This window comes from Labeo rohita, chromosome 7, assembly GCF_022985175.1.
Source record: "Labeo rohita strain BAU-BD-2019 chromosome 7, IGBB_LRoh.1.0, whole genome shotgun sequence".
Lineage (NCBI taxonomy): Eukaryota > Metazoa > Chordata > Actinopteri > Cypriniformes > Cyprinidae > Labeo > Labeo rohita.
In genome coordinates this window covers 25784775-25806193 of record NC_066875.1, presented here as the reverse complement: position 1 = coordinate 25806193, position 21419 = coordinate 25784775, and the positions used below count along the sequence as shown (strand labels likewise).

Sequence of the window (21419 nt, the reverse complement as noted above, 5' to 3'; positions counted from 1 at the left end):
AGAAGAACTGTGACAAAGTCTCCAGGATGCTTCAAGAAACCTACCTGCAAAGCTGCAGCACTGTTAAAAGTTTTAGGCACTTGTGTAAAAATGCTGTAAAATGAGGATGCTGTCATAAATAGATTTTCTTTATCAATTACCTTCTATTAACTAAACGAAATCAACATTTGGTGCGACCATTCTTTGCGTTTACAGCAGTTTTTGCCTTAGGTGCACTTGCGCAAAATTTTTCAGGTAGGTCTCTTGAAGCATCTTGGAGACGTTGCCACAGTTCTTCTGGATTTACTCTGTTTCAGTTTGTTCTGTTTCTTCAGTCATTCCAGAGACAGACTGGATGATGATGAGATCAGATCTCTGTGTGGAACACTGGCTGTTGTCAGACTCCTTGTGCAAACAAAAATCTCACTAGATTATTACAATATAACTTTTAAGAACCCACAGAACAGCCGTATATGCCTTTAAATAATAGTAAAAGGGTTGTAGCTATTACATGAAGACAACTTTTAGTCTATTCAGGTAATTTATTAGGCTGAAATGTGGTGTTTGCTTTTTATATCACCTCAAGATGGCGTCACAGATCCATTTTCTCTCTGGTGTTCTCAAGGTCAAAGCGATCAAATTGCCGCTTCATGACTTTGAGTCACTGCCAGCTCCATCTTTATAAAGGAATGAGTTCCAAACCTTAAAAATGATTACAAAAGCAGTACTAAACAGGTAAGATTTGGTAAAATAATACTGCGAATACTACATTCATGCCTCATTTTTTACATGATGCATGCCGTCCCAGCCTGTGGTGCTGTTCTCTGTATAAGAAATATATTTCTCCTAATCTCACTTTCTTCACTTATGCTTTCACAAGGACAAATACCTATGGACATCTGGTTCATATCTGTTCTTGTGAAAGCATCAGTGAAATGTCGTATTGTGTTTTTATTGTAGAAGTGTAACACAAATCAATGTGAAGGTGAGGTTAACGTGAGGTTTTTATATTTTTACCATATGCAATATTGACACACAAGAAAGTGAATTAAGTGTATGACCAAAACAAGTGGCCAAAAAACACAAGCTTGGTGGAACCAAGTCAAATCAGATATCAGAAATGTAAATTTAATAAGAATAATCATTATTACCATATTTGTGACCCTAGACCACTAAACCAGTCATAAACCAGTCACCAGTATGTTTTTGGAAAGTTAAATAAATAAGCTTTCCATTGATGTATGGTTTGTTAGGATATGACAATAATTAGTCGGGATACAACTATTTGATAATCTGGAATCTGAGTGTGCGAAAAAATCTAAATATTGATAAAATCGCCTTTAGAGTTGTCTCAATGAAGTTCTTAGCAATGCATATTACTTATCAAAAATTAAGTTTTGATAGGAAATTTACAAAATATCTTTATGGAACATGATCTTTACTTAATATCCTAATGGTTTTTGGCACAAAAGAAAAATCAATAATTTTGACCCACACAATGACAATGTAGTTTTGGCTATTGCTACAAATATACTCGTGCTGCTTAAGACTGGTTTTGTGGTCCAGGGTCACTCTCACGTTGTTTAACTTTTTAGCTGAAACAGTAGCACGTGGGGCTAGCAACGGCAAGGTCATGGATTCCCAGTAAAGGCATGAACTGATAAGGTGCAGTTGCATCGGATAAAAGCATCTGCCAAATGCGTAAGTAAAAGAGCCTCTCTTCATGACGACACGCCTACATTTCATATCTCATTATTTTAAGAATCCATACTGTGAGAGTATATATGAAGCTCTGCTACAACACACCCAGTGTGTGAAGGTGAGTTCATGCAGCTCTGACGTAAAAGCTGACGTACAGCCACTTTGGTGATGAAGGGGGTGGGCTGCAGCGACAGACTTCTCCTTACTGAGGAGGGGTTGCCAGCCATCTGAGCCCCTCCCCTTTGATTACCTCCCCTTCTGTCTATGTCTGTCTCTCTTTCCTTCTCTCTCTCCCTTTTGCTCTGTCTGCCAGGCTGAGTTGGTTTCAGACAGTGCATCACAAACACACACACATACACGTGCCACTCTGTGTCTAGTAGCTCTCCACTCATCTCCTCTCTCCTCCTCCTCTCTCACCATGGAGTCACATCACTGAAGAGTGGAACATTCCTCCTGTTTTCTCCTCTTCTCTCCTCTTCACTTCATTCGGTGTGTTTGGGTGTCTGTTTGAAGGTGGGAATGCTCGTGTCCGCGACAGCGCTGTTGGGGGCTACGCTGGGTACCGTGTCTGGAGTGTTGACACTGTGTGGTCTCTCCCTGCTTTGCAAGAGCTGCAAGAAGGGGAAACTTGAAAGAGGGGACGAGACTGACCCAGAGAAAGCAAAACCCAGTATCCTGCATACTTTGACACAGGTAAGACTAATACTCACTCACACACACAGCCGTGGAAAGGCAGACAGATTTGAATTTTAATACAGACCCAGACAAGAGCTTATAATAGAACAAACAGAGATGCATTTCACATATGCAACGAGTGAAATGTTCTGACTCACCTGAGTGGAAGGATGGAAGTGGCACTTACATAACACAGGTTAGCTCACTAAGGCAGAAACAATGATACTGTACTAAAAAGGATTTCTTGGCATGTTTCTGAAAACTCTTTACTGGGTGCCTTTGTCCTTAATCCACATGCGTGCTCATAATGTAACATTATTGTGTACATGTACTAAAATTTGTGTTCTACTCTTTGATTACATAGTATACATTGTTAATCAAATTTAATGGCTTCTGTAGGTGTCTATATGTCACTTAATTTCATATTTCTGTTATTGCTGGTGCTTGGTGTTGTAGGAGCAGAAAATCCAACACAGTCTCATGTGAATTTGCATATATTTTATATTTTGGCAAACTGGTAGCTAATTCATATGCATTTGTGTGGTCTCATTTATACATTTTCATTTGATTTGCTCATTTCCCAGTGACAGTTACGTTTAGGGGTGGGTCTTCATGCTTAGTTCTTTCTAAAAATTGTATGTTTATCATACAAATTCATATGAAACCACCACCTCGTAAAAAAGTTATATTTTCCCATAAGAGCGGGTTGGAAAAACTGGGCTGAGATGATCATTGGAGCCAGACATTTTAATTGACATGAATTGTTTTCTTTGTAATGACTTTATTGTAAACAAAATTGATCATGAGCAATGCACTTTTCTAATGAGAAGTGAACGATGTTACTTTAATGGATAAAGAGAGACAGAGCTAGAGAAACCTGAAAGGCATATTACGAAAGAAGCCAAAGTGTCTCCTGTTACAACCAGTTCTCTTAATCTGTCACAGTTCTGAATCTTATTATGTAGTCATAACAATTAGAATATAATTTCTGTCTCTGTGAGGCATAAATATTAATACCAGTTTTGCAAATCAAAAGAGAACGATCAAAATCAGCCATCTGTGTCTCAAATCAGATCAGCTCTCTCACAAAACTCTAATTGTTTCAAAGAACATTGAGTTCATCCAGTAACAGGCAAGTTAAGAATGATGAAGGACAAGTGCATTATTATTAGAATCTTCTCTGGAGTGCTTTTATGAGAGTTAATTAGTTTAGAAATGATTTGTCTGTCTATGTTTTTGCACGTACAATAGCACAGACAGACACACTCTTGTACACACATTCTCACACACTGGTGTTGTTCGGCATCTGCCGAGCTTTCCCCGAAACAGTCTAGAGTCACGACTCAAAGAGCTGCACACACACACATGATTGTTCTTCTCTCATGACTTCTGTCGCTAATATCTGGAGATAATGATATTTCCTATCCCCTGCTTGTAAATGGAAACCTCACTAAAACACTTTATCATTTTAACATTTTTTAGTTATTATTACTAATATATTTAATGTTTATCAAGCTGTTTTTTCTCATGGGGACCATTGGTTGGAGCTCACAATGTGCATGATTTCAGATTTTACTTTTTGGGCACATTTGGTCGTTGTGGCGTTGGCAAAAACTGACCCCTACCCACACGCAGTGCTTTCGTTGTCTTTGTGTTTTTTGAATGATCACTTACAGACCATAATATGTGTGCGCTAAACGAAGAGCTAAAGGAGTATCAAAAAGGGACGTCATACAAACCACACATCAAAATTTATTATAGTCAGATGTGTTTATTATGCGTGACACTACATCTACAGGGACATTTATCCACGCTTATAGAGCCCTGTGAATTTTTTTTCCCTCAGTTTCATTTTATTTTATTTTCCCAAATTCTGTTTTACATGTTAATATTTGGAAAATGAAAACTCAATTAAATTCATAAAACTTTTTTTTATGACCCTGGACCACAAAACCAGTAGCACCTGTATATTTGTAGCAATAGCTATAAATACATTGTAGGGGTCAAAATTATAAATTTTTCGTTTATGCCAAAATCATTAGGATATTAGTAAAGATCATGTTCCATGAAGATATTTTGCAAATGTCCTACCATAAATATATCAAAACCAATTTTTGATTACACATTGCTTAGAACCTCAATATTTTTTTTTTTTTTTTTTTTGCACCCTCAAATTACAGATTTTCAAATAGTCGCATCTTGGCCAAATATTGTCCTATCCTAACAAACTATACATCTGTGGAATGCTTATTTACTCAGCTTTCAGACTGAATCTCAATTTCAGAAAAGTTGACCCTTATGACTGGTTTTGTCAGGTCCAGGGTCACATTTTTACAATAATGGTGCCCTATGAAGTGCTGTTTATTTTTTCATAAATTCTGTGTTTTCTTTGAATTTTTCTGGATGCTTTGTTTTATAATGTAATACAAATTCAGTTATCAGAAACTGTACTAATCAAATGAATGCATGAAACATTAACAGTTTAATTATTTATTTAAAACCCAATTCACATTTATTTGTATAGCGCTTTTCATGATATTAAAGCATCTTCACGGAAAATGAATGCTGAGGGGTATTACTCAGAATGTGGGGTAGATGAATCTGTGCTATTCATTCACACACAGACATGCAGAACATATATAAATAGCAGTATTTTTGCGGTTTAATTTTCTCTGACACGTGCACAATAGCATTTGATTTATTCATCCAAATTTTGCCAAATTCCATGACATTCTGTGTTACCCAGCAAATTAAATTTTTATGACTGAAATTTGCAAAATCATAGGGCCCTACAATCATGCTCTCCATTTATGAAAGAAATGGCTCTGATTGTGAGGGTGTAGATTTCCCTCTTATATCTTTCAGCCTTTTTTGATATGGGCAAATAAAAAAACTAATTTATTCTTAATTTGCTGGTTTTGTCCAAAAAACACCACAGTGAAGACAGAGCGGAGTGTCATATCTGTATCTAAAGGATTGTGTGTGCATGTGTATCAGTATATATATATATTTAGCGTTAAGGTCAGCCTCATATCGGATTTTTAAGTAGGCGAGCACTGTCTCACTGCACCAGTATTTATTATTAATGAAGAGGGGGGCGGAGGAAGATGAGAGGCGTATAAGAATATTCTCTCTCGCTCCTTTCTCTGTGCACTCTATTTCAGCATGGTAACTGCCCACCTGGGGGAAATGGAGTGTTCTGGTATTGATTTTTTCATTCATGCTTTCCTGTTTTTTTTCACTCTACACATCAAAACCTCAATGAGACATTAAACTGAGCCATCAGAAAGCCCCTAAGTGAAATGCCCCTGTCTCAGAGTGCAGAATATGCTTGTGTAATTCAAGGTTTGAGTTGGAAAGAATGAATGGAATTGATTATATTTTGAGCTTTAGTTCCTTTAGGAATAGAAATGATTTATTCGTATTGAGAAAGTATTATGTTTTAAATTATTTTTATTGAATATACCCTTTTGTAAGATTTACTGGAATGGGTTTACTTGGCATAATCAATGTTTTTTGAATATCCAATCATAATTTTAAGAAATTCTAAACAGGTTGAATACCTTATGGTTTGAGTCGTGTAACCTACTACTATTTTTTTCTTTTTTCTCTAACCAATCATATTATTTCCCTATAGCGCATCATGTCCCCATGCTCATCATATTTTCTTTCTTCTTTATGTACATGTTTTAGTTCAGCGTGCAGAAGTGCACAGAACCCATCCAGCCTCAAGCATCTTTGAAGTTTCCTAGAATCTACCGCCCCAAACCTTCTGTCACTTCTCAAGAGGTAATAAACTACAAAGAACATGGAGCTGCCAACGACACGTCTGCTGCCGAGCTCGACACCTGTAACCAGGCAACAGAACGTGAGGAGGTCTTCTCCCTCCCGCGGCAAGGTAAGGAAATGACATCTAAAATCTAATGGAACTCAATGGGGGAGGCTGTGTGCATGTGTGCGTGTGTGTTTGTGTGACCGGTTTTCCTATGCATTCCAGACCACTGGGAAAGATTGGCTCATTTTTGCTAGTCTGAAATCAGAAAATCTGAGGTTGACTTTATTTATGGAGCTGAAAAAATCTAATTGTGAACTATTAGTCATCTCATCCCTAGACGCAAACTGGAATTATGGCCATTAAACACCATTAACATGTTAGACACCAGTGGCACTGGCTGATGATGTTAAAATCTGTGTAGATGTGTCCCAGAGGCAATTGTTAACCTCTCACATTAAAGCAGTGAAACCTGCTACTATAATCATGCCTGATGGTTGACATACATAGATCTGACTCATAGCTCACAGCTTCTGTCACGATAAGTAAAGGATACCTACAATATAATAATTTATGATCAAGGCCTTCCTTTCTGAGCAAGACTTGACGTTTATCCACCCACTAGCAGATGCAGAAAGAAAGGAAGGAAGTGCTACCTTTCTTGAAGAATTTAACAGCACGTGTTCTGTTGTTCTCAATGTCGTGCTGCGTTGGCTGGCTTTCAGACCAACAGTGCGATGGCACGTAGGATTGCTTACGTAGGAACATTTTTTATGTGTTGTTGCTGCTTGCGTTGTCCATTTTGACACTGCGTGTCTTTGAGCAGCACTCATATAAGAATGAATCAATGTCACTGATTGAATCAGATGAGTTAATGATTCCATGACTCAATTTAAAAAGTTACTTGTCACCACCTACTGGCTAATCGATGTATCCTGCAGAAGGATTTACTGAACAATCCCCACCACTAATGCGTGCAGTGAAAAGCCCTAGGAGGACTAAAACGAACTATAGTCTACAATGCTTTTCTGGTCTAAGGAATACAAAGGATTTTAATGAGAATGATTGCTTCTAAAATAGTCTTTATTTACTCAGAGTTGAATCTCACTTGCATTCATATCAGTTTCCGCAGATGAAACGCCTTGCACATCTGAGCAAACCGGTGCCATGACGACAAGTAGCTCCATCCTATATCCTAAACTGCATTTCTCCATCAGCCTGCACAAAGAGAATGGAGAGCTACATATCAGCATTGTAGAAGGTAAAACACATTCGTCTACTCTGAGGTTTTTAGAAAGATAGTGGGCCACCTGTGAAATGCAGGTGAATCTCTGACTATATTGTGTAGCATCCCTTTGGTGATAATTTACAAACAGGTGTTTGAAAGGATACATACAATAAGTGTCAACATCCTGGATTCCTGTGGAAATGCTGTCACATTGACTAATTAGCAACACTTCACTCAGACACTGTCTGCAATCACCAATTCAGTTTTATCAGCATTTTCATAGGAATCGGTGTACCATCAGAATGATTTTGAAACTGATTTATCAAGGTAAAAAAAAGTGCAGTACAGTAACATAAAAAAAAATTCACTGCAGGCAAAAACAGTTTTTTCATGCACCTGTCAAGTTTGAGATTTTGAGCTTTTTGGTTTTTCCTAAAGTGTTTTTTCAGACTAGTGAAAATAACATCCAAAAGACCCTGTTAAGTGTTTCTTTCATAGCACTTTATCTATGTCAATAGATTTCAATTACAGTACATATTTTTAAAGGCCGTTTTCTTAAAATGAGTTTTTTCTCCTACACTGAGCCATAAATCTCCACTTCAGTAGCACTTTACTTTTTTATTCCTGCTTAGGTCCTGAAAGTTTTTTCAGAGGTATTTGTTCATGATTGCTTGATTTTATACATGTAACATTTTATTACCGCAAAAAACTTTTTAAATATATTGTTTTCTGTCTCTTCTAAGTATTTTCTGAATTCTGGAGTGACAAAATGAGAATTGAGAAAACATCCAGTGTTTAGATTTTTGTACTAGAAATTGATGCAAATTAGCATTAAATAATGCCTCATTTGCATATTAAACCTAACATTTTAGAAAACTTGTAATACAAAAAATGTTTGCAATTATTAATGTAATCAATCAACTGGGTAAGTAAGGTGATAATACTAAGGTGATAACTTTGGCTAATAGTTATTTTTTTTACTCTGCAGTGTCTCGCCTTAAACTTGAATCTACAGTTTTGTTACTTACATTTAAGCTGAAATACTAAAATGACAAAAAAACAAAACTGAAATAAAATAAATGAATGGTAAATATAAATAAAACAAAAAACTAGTGGAAATGGTGAAATCACATAATAAAATTACTAAAACTTGAACTAAAATCAAAATACAAAATAAAAATTAATATAAAATATTTAGAAATATCACAATATTATGTAAATAATACTAAAATAACACTAATTTAAAGAATTAGTTTACATCCAGAATAGTGGAAAAAGGTTTAAAGGTCCAAATTGCAGTTTCAAAGGGCTCTACATGATCCCAGCCCAAGAATAAGGGTCTTGACTAGCGAAACAATTGGTCATTTTCTAAAAAAATAAAATAAAATTTTGTATACTTTTTAAGCACAAATGCACTAGCTTGACCACACGCATTATGTAGTCACATGGAAACATGGAAACGTCATGTGTAACATAGACAGAAGTACTGACCCAGTGTTTACAAAGCGAACATGCAAAGAAAGTCAAAAGCCCTTAACAAAAAAATAAAACAACGTCAGACGATTTTAAATTTGGAGGAGAAAATGAGATGGAGTTTTTCACCCTACCCTACCTTTTTGAACGGAAGTACACAGATGAAGGACTACACACACATGACCTTTCCAACATGATTACGTAATATGTGAAGTTGCAGATGTGCATCACAAAGCAAGTGCAAGACGAGCATTTGTGGTTAAAAAAATATGTAATTTTTTTTTTTAGAAAATGACAGATCGTTTTGCTAGGTAAGACCTTTATTCCTTCGCTGGGATTGTGTAGAGCTTTTGAAGCTGCATTGAAACTGCAATTTGGACTGTTGGTCAACATTGAAGTCCACTATATGGAGAAAAATCCTGGATTGTTTTCTCAAAAAACATAATGTCTTTTTGAATGAAGAAAGAAAGACATGAACATCTTTGACATGGGAGTGAGTAAATTAACAGAAAATTTTTATTTTGGAAGTAAACTAATCCCTTAAGTTGTTATGTACTAATAATTTGGCTCCTGCAACCAAATTATTGATTCAGTGAGTTCAGTAAATGTGACAACTGAATCAGATTGTTTAATAAATTAATAATTCAGACTGTTTTTGTGAGCTGGATCAACGAATTTATTAAAATAGACAAACAAGCTCATGCAAAAACATGTCTTGAGATTTTTGGCAAATAAAAACAAAATGTGTTTTAAAATCAGCTCACAATATCAAATATGTTTGATACCTCTGGATGCTTGATAGTATCATGGTCTTAAGCTTTTTGGCGTCTGTGCTCATCAAACACTACACTCCGTCAACTCCGACTGCCCAAAATCTGCAGCTCTGCCTTTAGGCTGCTTTAGCTCTGACAACTAATACTGCAAATATCTGCGCAAAGGCCTTAACAAACACATCAGCTCAGATGACAGACAAACAATTCTGCATTCACTTCCAGTGACGCTGTAGGAGCATTTTCCTGCGCAGGTCATCAGAAGGTCACACAACATGAGCAGATATCTGTAAAAAGCAGGCTTTGGTGTTGTACTTGTAATCCTTTTATGGCTCAGCCAGGTGTGTTGTGTTTGTGGGATAGAGGTGTCACTGTACAGTGGGTTTGCTCTGCTTTCAAGGCTGGAACAGAGGGAGGTTTTGATATTCAAAACTCTCTGTGATTAAACCAATGTTTGAGAGAAAAAAGCCTCTTTCAGGCAGCTTAAAGCCTCTTAATCACAGAATTACCATTTCAATAGTAGCAGCCGTGATTGATACGCATCATTATCGGTAATGAGAGTAAATCTGCTTTAAACTCAAAACCTCTATTCTGCTCATCCAAACAGGAAAAGGGGAGAGGATCAGTCATGCTGGCTAAGAAGTAGAAAGGAATGAAAAGTGAGGAGTCATAAAAAAGAGAATAAGTGACGTCTTGTGCCTCTGTGGCTTGGAGCAGCTTCATGTGGCCCAATTTGTCATCCTGCTCCTTGTTATAATATGACTCATATTATCTTTTTTTCTGCAGCGGAGAATATATCAGTGGAGGCCGGATGTGAGGGATATATATCAGGGTGTGTGAGCGTCTCTGAAGAACAGAAGCACGCTCACACAGCCGTCCACAAGCTGGCAGCGCATGTGCAGTGGGGAGAGGAGCTTGTGTTCGCTCCCATGGAGGGCACAGAAGACACAGACAGTCTAGATGGAGAGGTGGCCCTCTCTCTTCACTGCTGTGATCGATTCTCCCACAACTCCACTTTGGGCACGATGCGCTTTAAGCTGGCTGACATAAGCATGATGTTGGACGCTGATTGCTGGGTTGACTTACAGCCACCCAAACAGGTGAGGAACAGTGCTTAATATGTCCACGATTCAAACATTTGTCATTATCACAAAATAAACTTCATCAGTGTGATATTTGATGATCCTCATCATTATTCTTTTTGGGGTTTACTATGTGCCAACAAAAACCTTAACATAAATAAATACGTGGATATGAAATACTGATTTGAGCGAGAAAAAAAAATTGTATTGTTGAATACAGTATATGTCTACTCTTTGAGGTATGCAGATTTTAAACATGCATTTCACGTTACATATGAAATCTCTCAAACTCAATTAAATATGCATTTTAGATTGAAATTGTAACTCTTAATAGTGCATAATGTTTTCACTCTACAGAATACAAATATGCAAACATTTTATGATTCATTGGTATTTAAAGTTTAAACTATTGCAAAATAGAGAGACACCACTTGCCACCACAAATTAAAAATGACCCAAATATGCACCCACTGAATGCCATTTGACCAATCAGAATAGAGTGTTCAGTAAGTCATCTAATAAATAGGAATTTAACCTGGATAATAAGACCACACTGATGTAGGCAATGCCTATGAATGTACTGTTAGATGTAGGGAAAGATATCAAAGGACTGTTCAAGGAAAATTCATGCAGTTGTGTATGACCTTTAAACATGTATTTTTAGGTTAGAGAGGTGGAAAAGTCAGCCAATGAATCATGCTGGAGTTTTGTGTTAGATTGTTACTAATGCGCCCACGCACACACACATACACACAGGTTTTCATGTTTTATGGGAGTATTCCATAGATGTAATGGTTTTTATACTGTACAAACTATATTTTCTATCCCCTAACTGTATTTTTCATCCCATAAACCTACCCCTCACACACAATTTTCAGGATTTTTAGATTTGAAATAAAATGTAATTTATAAGCTGTTTACCTCATGGAGACCAAATAATGTCCCCACAATGTCAAAATTTACTGGTATTACTATGCTTGTGGGGACATTAAAGGAGTAGTTTACTTCCAGAACAAAAATTTACAGACAATTTACTCACCCCCTTGTCATCCAAGATGAAATTATGTTTTTTTGAGGAAAATGTTTTAAGGATTTCTCTCTATATAGTGGACTTCTATGGTGGACTGGTTCAAGACAGTTAGGGTATGTCAAAAAACTCCCATCTCATTTTCTCCTCCAACTTCAATATCGTCCTACATCACGTCGATGTCGATAGCCTTGTGGGCAGCGTGCCGACATACAGCGCGTTGTGCTCCAGGCTTCCCATGTTTGAATCCCGACTTGTGGACCTTTCCTGATCCCACTCCCCTCTCTCTCCCACTGCACTTCCTGTCAATTCTGATCTGTACTGTCACAATAAAGGCAAAAAATAGATCTTAAAAAAAAATCATCCTACATTGCTGCAGAAGTACCGACCCAGTGTTTACAAAGTGAATGTGCAAAGAAGATCAAATGCCCTTCACAAAAAAAAGTAACACAGTGATGTAGGACAATTTTGAAGTTGGAGAAGAAAATGAGTTGGGAGTTTTTCGACCCTATACCCCTATAAACTGTCATGAACCGGAATGCAGAGTTCACGCAGAGGTAGACAAGATGAGTGTTTGAGGTTAAAAAGTATATATATATATATATATATATATATATTTTAGAACATAACAGATTGTTTCGTTAGATAAGACCCTTCTTCCTTGGCTGAGATCGTTTAGATCCCTTTGAAGCTGCAATTAAACTGCATTTTGGAAGTTTAAACTCGGGGGCACCATAGAAGTCCACTATATGGAGAGAAATCCTGAAATGTTTTCCTCAAAAAACATAAGTTCTTTACGACTGAAGAAAGAAAGACATAAGGTAGGGAATATGAGGTAAACACACACACACACAAACACACACAGTATCCAACTTATTTTTTTAAGGCAGAAGTAAGCTGTTTTCTAATAATATGCAAGATTTCCGGTTCATAATCCGCCATAGGGAAATAATGAGAATATCAAAGATACACAAGCTGTTTTGAACAGCTAAAAATAGCTGGATGCAGATGAGACTGGAAGCCAGACACATTACATTTACAAATACAATAATCATAGATTATCCAAACAAGCGGATACCCATAAACCTGTTCCTAAATAAAAAGTAAAAACATATTAAAACATAGGCTTGAATAAAATTAAATAAGATTAAAACTCAGACCTGAATAAAAAGTTAAAACATACTGAAACAACATAAACATATAAAGTACAGCAGAGGTATTTTTCTGACACACTGTTCACTATGAGGTTGCCATGGTTGGCAAACTTGGTGCGAGATGAAGATTTTATTATGGGATGCAGACTGTGTGTTTATGTGTTTTTCAGTCTCCACAAGTGCAAAGTGCACATATTGACAGTTTAGAAATAGCTCAGACATTTCCTTTGGACACCCACATATGTTCATAAGAAGTGGTAGGAAAATAGATCTGAGTCTGTATTTTAAGATACTGTACTCCCTCCACACCTTGTTTGCCTCAAATCAATCTCTTGAGTACCAAACCGTACATGAACACACACATGCAAACACACATGCAGTCCACCCCCGCTGCTGTGTGATCTGTTGATGATGTCATAGACCTTCGGAGCAGGAGATCTTTATCTGCGTCATCACACCTCCCAGAGGAGATCCGGTTTTAACAGACACACACACACAGACATGCCAGGAATTACTAACTACCACTGAACTGCAAAGAGGGAGAAAGAGATAGAAAGAGAGAGGAAATAACGCTTGAGTGGGCCTAGAGGTATCTGGGGTGTGTGTGTGTGTTTGCATGTTTTGCATGTACTGTATGTAACAGTCTAGGCCTGTGATGAAAAGGATGACGCAGGTTAAACTGGCTTGTATAAACACCATTATAAATGTATTATTTGTGCAACAAAATGTTCACACCATTTTTAATTTACCACATGATTCATGTTTGATTATTCAAGATGGGGCTTTGGCTTATTAATGGAAGACCTTGAACTCTTTTATTTTCTTTCACTGATGAATAAGGGAATGCGACTGAAACTGATGCTGAGTATATGGGCAGATATATCTGCATGCATTGAATGTGATTTCAATTCATCATTCATTCAATCTATTATCAGTTTAAATATTACTATGCTAATTTGACTCAATGACAAGAATGTTAATTAAAATTGCATTACCCTAAAGCTTTCAGTGTTATTAATTGAATAATATTTATCTGTAATATTGACATTGTCCATCATTGCACTGGAGTATCAAACACAACGGTTTGATAAATCCAATCTAGTCAGAGCTAATTTAAAAGCACAAGATTATATTTCAGCAAATTTGTAAAGGAAAATGTCATGTTCTATTCATGCAGCTGATTATGTGGGGAGGACAGAAGGCAGGGGTAGATTAGTATAAGGTCATCATGGTAATGAAATCCCATCTTTCAGAGGGTTTAATGTGAGGACTGTGCTGACAAATTGACAATTTTAAATCAGCAACTTTTACCCTGAGGGAGGAGCTGGCCACATTCAGTCTGCCTCACAAATTACCGGAACATTTGCATGAAATGATTCTTTATGCAGTCAAAAGCCAAGTTCATTAACCCTGCAGAGAGATCTTTATGAATATGCAAATTCTAAAATCCATATTTATGTGAACACAAAGTTCAAAAGTAAAATATCCTGACAGAAGTCAAGTCAATGCTTTTATTAAAAAAACGTTGACACAAGGCTTTAACCTAAATGCTTCTCTGTCTTTTTCAGCAGGAAGTGGCATCATCAGCTGGAGAACTACTGTTGTCGCTCAGTTATCTGCCAGCAGCCAATAGACTTGGGGTGGTGGTAATGAAGGCTAGAGGACTTCAGTCAGACAAACTGAAAGACAACATAGGTATTTACCACAAACATATGACCATAACGACACTTAATGTAAAGGGATAGTTCGCACAAAAATCATTAATTACTCACCCTCATGTCATTCCAAAACTTTTGGGACACAACTGAAGATATTTTTCTATGCATCCATCCACCCACCTATCCCTCCCTCCCTCCATCTATCCGCCCCTCCCTCCATCCATCCATCCATCCACCCATCCCTCCCTCCATCCATCCACCCATCCATCCATCCACCCACCCACCCATCACTCCATCCATCCATCCATCCATCCACCCATCACTCCATCCTTCCATCCATCCCTCCATGCATCTATCCATCCACCCACCCACCCATCACTCCATCCATCCATCCATCCATCCCTCCATGCATCCATCCTTCCACCCACTCACCCATCACTCCATCCATCTGTCCCTCCCTCCCTCCATCCATCCATCCATCCACCCATCCCTCCCTCCATCCATCCACCCACCAACCCATCACTCCATCCATCCACCCACCCATCCCTACCTCCCTCCCTCCCTCCCTCCCTCCATACATCTGTCCATCCATCCATGCATCCATCCACTCACTGTCCAAACCACTGGCCCTTAATATATAATTACAGTAAATACAATATTAATGTCAATATTTTAGGTGTAATAAAGAGAACAAAGTATCCTGTATGTTTTCTGATAGATTTATCTGTAAAGTTGACCTTGAAACACCAAAATGCCAAGCTGAAGAAGAAGCAGACACGGCGAGTGAAGCACAAAATGAATCCGGTCTGGAACGAGATGATGATGTTGGAGCTGCCCAGTGAGCTGCTGGCTAAATCCAGTGTGGAGTTGGAGGTACTGAACCTGGCCAGTCCCGGGACCCTGCTCCCCCTGGGCCGCTGCATGCTGGGGCTCCACACCTCTGGCACTGGCTTGCAGCACTGGAAACAGATGCTAGATAATCCACGCAAGCAAATTGCAATGTGGCATCCTCTATATACCTAAGAATACAGGTTAACATTCTCCAAAACACCACCTATACGCAATGATCGGTTAAACGTGGTTGGATTGTAATGATAGTACTCTATTCTTGTGTAAAAATATGTAGTACTCCAATATAATAAATATTTAACTAGACATAATGAGTGAACTCAGTTCAGAATATGAAACTATTTTCTCTGCAGGTAAAATGGAGAGAGTCACAGTACTAATATTGTTACACAGTAGATTAGAGTATGTTAATGTAAGCAGTGCTGCATTTACCTTTGGTGTTGTTGTTAATGTGTCTTCATATTACTCAATGCTATTTTAAACTGGTCCAACTTGGAGTCATCTCCTAACACTCGTCAGATATAAAATATGACTCAACAGCCCACTCGGTCAATATCATACTGACTGATGGAAGTGAGAGGCAAACGGCTCAAATCTGATATACTGTAGAGTGTAAAGCCTGGCTGGATCAGATCAGGAGAAAGGTTAAACCTCTGTATCTAACCAGGTTTGGCAGAACAGATGTCCCTCATAACTCATCACAAATGAACAGTCACAACAAATATTAGGTTAAAGAAATCTTTGTCAGATGAAGCCCTTATATGATCCACAGCCAGAAAACATTATAACTCAGAAGTCAGTCTACTGTGGTCAGGAACACTTAAACACATTTAAACACATAATAAAATATAAACACATAAAACACATAATTGATTTTTAAGTTTAATAGCAAACAGTTTGTCTTTCCTGCTATGAAGGTTTATGGATCCTTAGTCACACTGTCACAGCTGGAAAGATAAAGCCCTGCTCACTAACAGTAGACTATGGCTAGTACCTTTACAGCAGTAACGCACTAAATAAATATACAGGGTCTCAATAGGGCAGCTTTACTCTTCTCAAGATGCATGTATACAGAAATAAATGTAAATGTACCATTGTCTTCTAATTTAAAAAATGTAAATATACACTGTATAAACAGTAGGATATATATACTACATGTGTATTAGCAGGATGAAGGATCTCAGCAGGTACGGCCTGGGTCCAGGAAAGTTACTAAGGGCAGTTACTTTATTGTCATTATACCCTTGACTGTAATGGTGGATGAAGCTCTCTAGCATTGCTGTATTTTAGGACACTTTGGATGAAAAAATGAAATTTACTAACTGGAATGAAAATTACTCAGCTTAGAGACCTGCCCTGTTGAAAAAAAACAGCATATGCTGGTTAGGTATGTTTTGAAGCATGGCTGGTTTGAGCTGGTTCAAGCTGGTCCTGAGCTGGTTAAAGGGTTAGTTTGCCCAAAAATGAAAATTCTGTCATCAATCACTCACCCATATGTCGCTCAACACCCGTAAGACCTTTGTTCATCTTCAGAACACAAATTAAGATACTTTTGATAAAATCCGAGAGCTCTCTGACCCTCCATAGACAGCAAGGGTCCTTCCACATTCAAGGTCCAGAAAGGTACCAAGAATATCAACAAAATAGTCCATGTGATATTAGTGGCTCAACCATAATTTTATGAAGCTACGAGAATACTTTTGTTTTACAAAGTAGGAAGGTACTTCTTGGTACCTTTCTGGACCTTGAATGTGGAAGGCTCCTGTCTATGGAGGGTCACAGAGCTCTCTGATTTTATCAAAAGTATCATAATTTGTGTTTCAAAGATGAACAAAGGTCTTACAGGTTTGGAGCCTCATGGGGGTGAGTAATTAATGACAGAATTTTAATTTTTAGATGAACTACACTCATTGGATGAACTACACTTTTAAAGCATTAAAAGATGCTTTAAAAGGTTCTTCACAGCGATGCCATAGAAGAACCATTTTTGGTTCCACCAAGAACCATTCAGTCAAAGGTTTTTTAAAGAACTATCTCTTTCTTACCTTTTAATAATCTAAAGAACCTTCTTTCACCACAAAGAACCTTTTGTGAAACAGAAAGGTTCTTCAGATGTTAAAGGTTCTTTATGGAACCATTTAGACAAAAAAGGTTTTTCTATGGCATTGTGAAGCACCTTTATTTTTAAGAGTGTAATCCTTTAAAAGCTGGTTATGAGCTGGTCCTGAGCAGGAGCTAGATGCTTAGGACAAGCAGTTGGCCAGCTTAAACCAGCTCATAACCAGCTCGGGACCCGCTTAAACCAGCTCAAGACCAACTAAGAACCAGCTTAAACCAGCTTCCATGCTTCAAAACACACCCAAACATTACATGCTATTTTTATTAGGGTATGAAAGCCTGTTTAAAAAATAAACAAACAAAGGTAATTGCGAATTTTATCTCACAGTTTGGACTTTGTTTCTTGTAATTCTGACTGTTTTTTCTCAGAACTACGAGAAACAAAATCTGAATCTTATTAAGCTACAGAAATATAGCTCAGTGTTGTAAAATGTTGCAATTTTGTCTCATTAAAGATGTTTGTCCCATGTAAAAGTATGAACTTTTAACCTAAAAGTATGGACTTTTACCTAAGTTACACTCTTAAAAATAAAGGCTCTTTATTGGCATCAGTAAATTCAATTGGTTCCACAAAGAATCTTTACCATCCATGGAACCTTTTTATTCAACAAAAGCAGTGGGAAAAGGTTCTTTAGATTATCCAAATGTTCTTCACACTAAGAAACCAAAATGGTTCTTTTAAGAGCTGTTCACTGAAAGGTTCTTTGGGGAACCAATGGCATCGCTGTGAAGACCCCTTTTTGGAACTTTTATTTTTAAGAGTGTAGTATATGCTTCCTTCTTGACAGTTCCAAGTCAAATATTAGCCAAATACAACCAGCCCTAATTCATTCTAAAAATGTATTTGTGTTTCACCATGAACACACGTCCTACAGGTGACATGCCAAATGCCACTAAAATCAAATATTGAGCATCAATCCTGGAAGGAATGCATATTTTGTGCTCTAACAAACACTGTAGTCATTCAACCAAATGGCAAATCAAATCAATCAGCTGTAAGCGAATATTCAGCTCAAGTCACACAAGATATTTGCTAAAGTATTTGTTGTGTGTTAATGTTGATCTGTTTTGTGTGACCTGATTACAGTCTCCAATTAGATCATAAATTATTCATCAGACACTATTTTTATCATTTTGACTTTAACATCATCAAATTAAAGGCAGTGTTTAAAATTCTGTGCGATGTTTTAATTACTAATAATTATTAGATCACAAAAAGATATGTTTGTGTCATATGTGTTTAACTATTTTGATAAATTTAAGCTTTAAATATATTTGTAGAGATTCCTTGGGTAGCAATAAAAAGCAGTGAAATCCCCCATCGTGTGGGTAAATACATTGGTAGATAACCATTTTTAATCCCAATTTGCCCTTCAGCCATGTTTGAATATTTACGGTGCAATGGTTATTGAATTTACATCACTTCTGTGCCTGATACTTTTCCAGAGAGGGATGACCTGAGGAATGTTAATCATTGCAATCTGGTCCATCTCTATGATTTACTGCATAACACCCTCGATTTCATACTGACAGAAATGTATTTTTAGCCCACAGATATGCTTGAAACAAATAGCTGTGTGTTGGTGTGAAATAAAAATTCCTTTCTCAAAATGTGTTATTTCTCACGTGTGTTTGTTTGATGTCAGAGATCTGATGGATCTGTTTATAGAATTAGACATTGGACTTGATAGATGACACACAGATGAGCAATATCAGGAAGTGACAGATATCCAGACAAACAGCACCTCCCACAATCAGCGCCAAATGAACACACACTGAGAAATATATCGGAGAAAGAGAGAGAGAAAAAGAATGGAAAACAAAATGGATCACAGCATATTAAAGTCATCTTTCTTTTATCTTGTGTTTCTCCCTCTCATCTAAAAAATAGTGTCTTGTTGCATAACAGGTGACATTAATGTCTTCTGTGTGGTTATTGGTGGGCACGATAGGGCACAGTACCTGGTTTTATTATAGTCTGTATAATCAAAACGGACTAGTCCACTGTCTGTCTGCTCGGCAGCCTTGAAAATGGCACAGGACACCAGTGGTAACTGCAATGCATCACTGATGAGCTTCTTACATAATCCCACTGATAAAAAAAAACAAACTCCCACCTGCTAGATATTGCCCTGCCAGGGCTAAAAATGTTTTTGCTGGCTCGCTCTTCCCTAAGGAGCTGTGTGTGTGTTTGTGTTTGAGAGAATGAATGAGAGAACACAGTACACGTCACATGACAAATGTCTTTTGTCTGTTTCTGTCCTTCTGGCTGATCACTGATAGCAGACTTTCTGATCAGGGTTGTGTTCTTATTGAGCTCTTAAACTCACAAGTGAGTTTATTTAAATATGTTTCTGATCAGATGATAGAGTGGATATAGAGGATTTTATGTAGTTATACATAATACATATCTAAAGTTCATTCAAATGTATTATGGAGAATGAAATGGTGTACATAATGCTACTCACGGTCAATTAAATGTGCTGAGAGAGACAGAGCTCATTACGATTTTGTGTGAGAAAACCACAAAATTACAGCTCATTACTTGTTTTGCCCAGCATGGACAGCCTTAAAAACACTGTCCTCATTCACACTGCTTTGAACAAACCCGTCTGAAATCCCCCGTCACACTGGGAGGAGTTCTTCCCAAAGAAAAAAACACATGAAATATAGATGGAGGGAAAAGCTGCCCTAGAAAATGTTCCTTTTTGATGCTGAGCAGAATGAGATTTTGCTGTGAGCGAGCTACTGCATGGAGCAACCTGTACTGCTTTGTATCATCTCTTCTGTCATCTGTGTGGTCTGTTTAATATTGCTGAATTACTGTGTTATCAGCCAGTACAAACACAAACAGATGGAGAGGAGCAGAACATCTTGAAAACACATACTTATGTCACCACCATGTACAATGAGATCTAAAAGTCCTCAGTGAAAATCAAAATCTAAACCTTGATTTAATAGGAAATGTTGTGGGATGTAACAAAATTGTAATTAAATTTTATGTTGAAAAATTAACAAGAATATGTACGATTTTACAGCTGTTAGTTCTGGTCGTCGAATTTTATTGGTTAAGCATTGATGTACCAGTACTGGGACTTCTCACTGCTTTCATGACTCTGCTTGTCTGTATCTGTGTGTTCCTGACAGACTGTCAGTCTGTGCATTAGTGACGGGGACTTTTTCATTCACTCTTTCTGCAGATTACATTACGTTAGGCCAGGAAGTGGCAACTGTCTTTATGAGTGAGTCACTGAAACGTTCATTCAACCGATTCATTCAAAACCAATAAGTGTTAGTATGTTGAACAGGTTATTAATAATTAGTATCTAATCTGAGGAAAAAAATGTTCATTTTATTCTTTAGACCTTAGTCAGGATAATGGTAGGCCTATATGTTTATGTTATATTTATATATTTATATTTATATTTTTGACAGGAATGAAAATGAGGCTGTGAGGGATAGAAATGCAGTGTGTTCGATGGATTGTATTGTTAACCAAACTGACGAAACATCTTCCGTGAAAAAAAAAAATAAAAATAGTGCTTGCTATTGTAAAAAATGTAAACCTCTCCCTTGTCTAAACTCCGTTAAGTTTAAATATGGCATTCAAGTTCAATAAAGATACAAATGGCACAACAGTAAAACAGATACATTTAGGCCTGGTTTCACAGACAGGGTTTAGACTAAGCCAGGATTAGGCCATAGCTTAATTAGGACATTTAAAGGGGTCATCGGATACAGAGTTCACTTTTTCATGTTGTTTGAACATTAATGGGTGTTGGCATTGTATGCACAAATCTACCCTATCCATGCACTGGTTTTCAATTAATCTGTAAAAATAATATCCCCTTTTTCAAATCGAGCCATTCTCAGATGTGACGTCACACCGACAGGCCGCTCCCACGATAGTTGATTGACATGAGCGTCTTACCT

General features: G+C 37.4%; 1 protein-coding gene across 3 annotated transcripts; it reads left to right on the top strand.

Annotated features, from left to right (window-relative positions):
- The first annotated feature begins 1971 nt into the window (after window positions 1-1971).
- syt13 (synaptotagmin XIII) lies at window positions 1972-16702 on the top strand. 3 transcript variants are annotated; one of them, XM_051114727.1, is made up of 6 exons: window positions 1972-2373; window positions 6049-6253; window positions 7260-7388; window positions 10385-10698; window positions 14430-14556; window positions 15238-16702. In XM_051114727.1, exons 1-6 carry the CDS (start codon window positions 2200-2202, stop codon window positions 15540-15542), a joined length of 1254 nt encoding a protein of 417 aa, XP_050970684.1. In that variant the 5' UTR covers window positions 1972-2199; the 3' UTR covers window positions 15543-16702. The 3 variants fall into 3 exon arrangements, with proteins under 3 accessions (XP_050970684.1, XP_050970683.1, XP_050970682.1); XM_051114726.1 differs by having other exon boundaries at window positions 1974-2373; window positions 7251-7388; window positions 14433-14556; XM_051114725.1 differs by having other exon boundaries at window positions 1976-2373; window positions 7251-7388.
- The last annotated feature ends 4717 nt before the right edge of the window (window positions 16703-21419 follow it).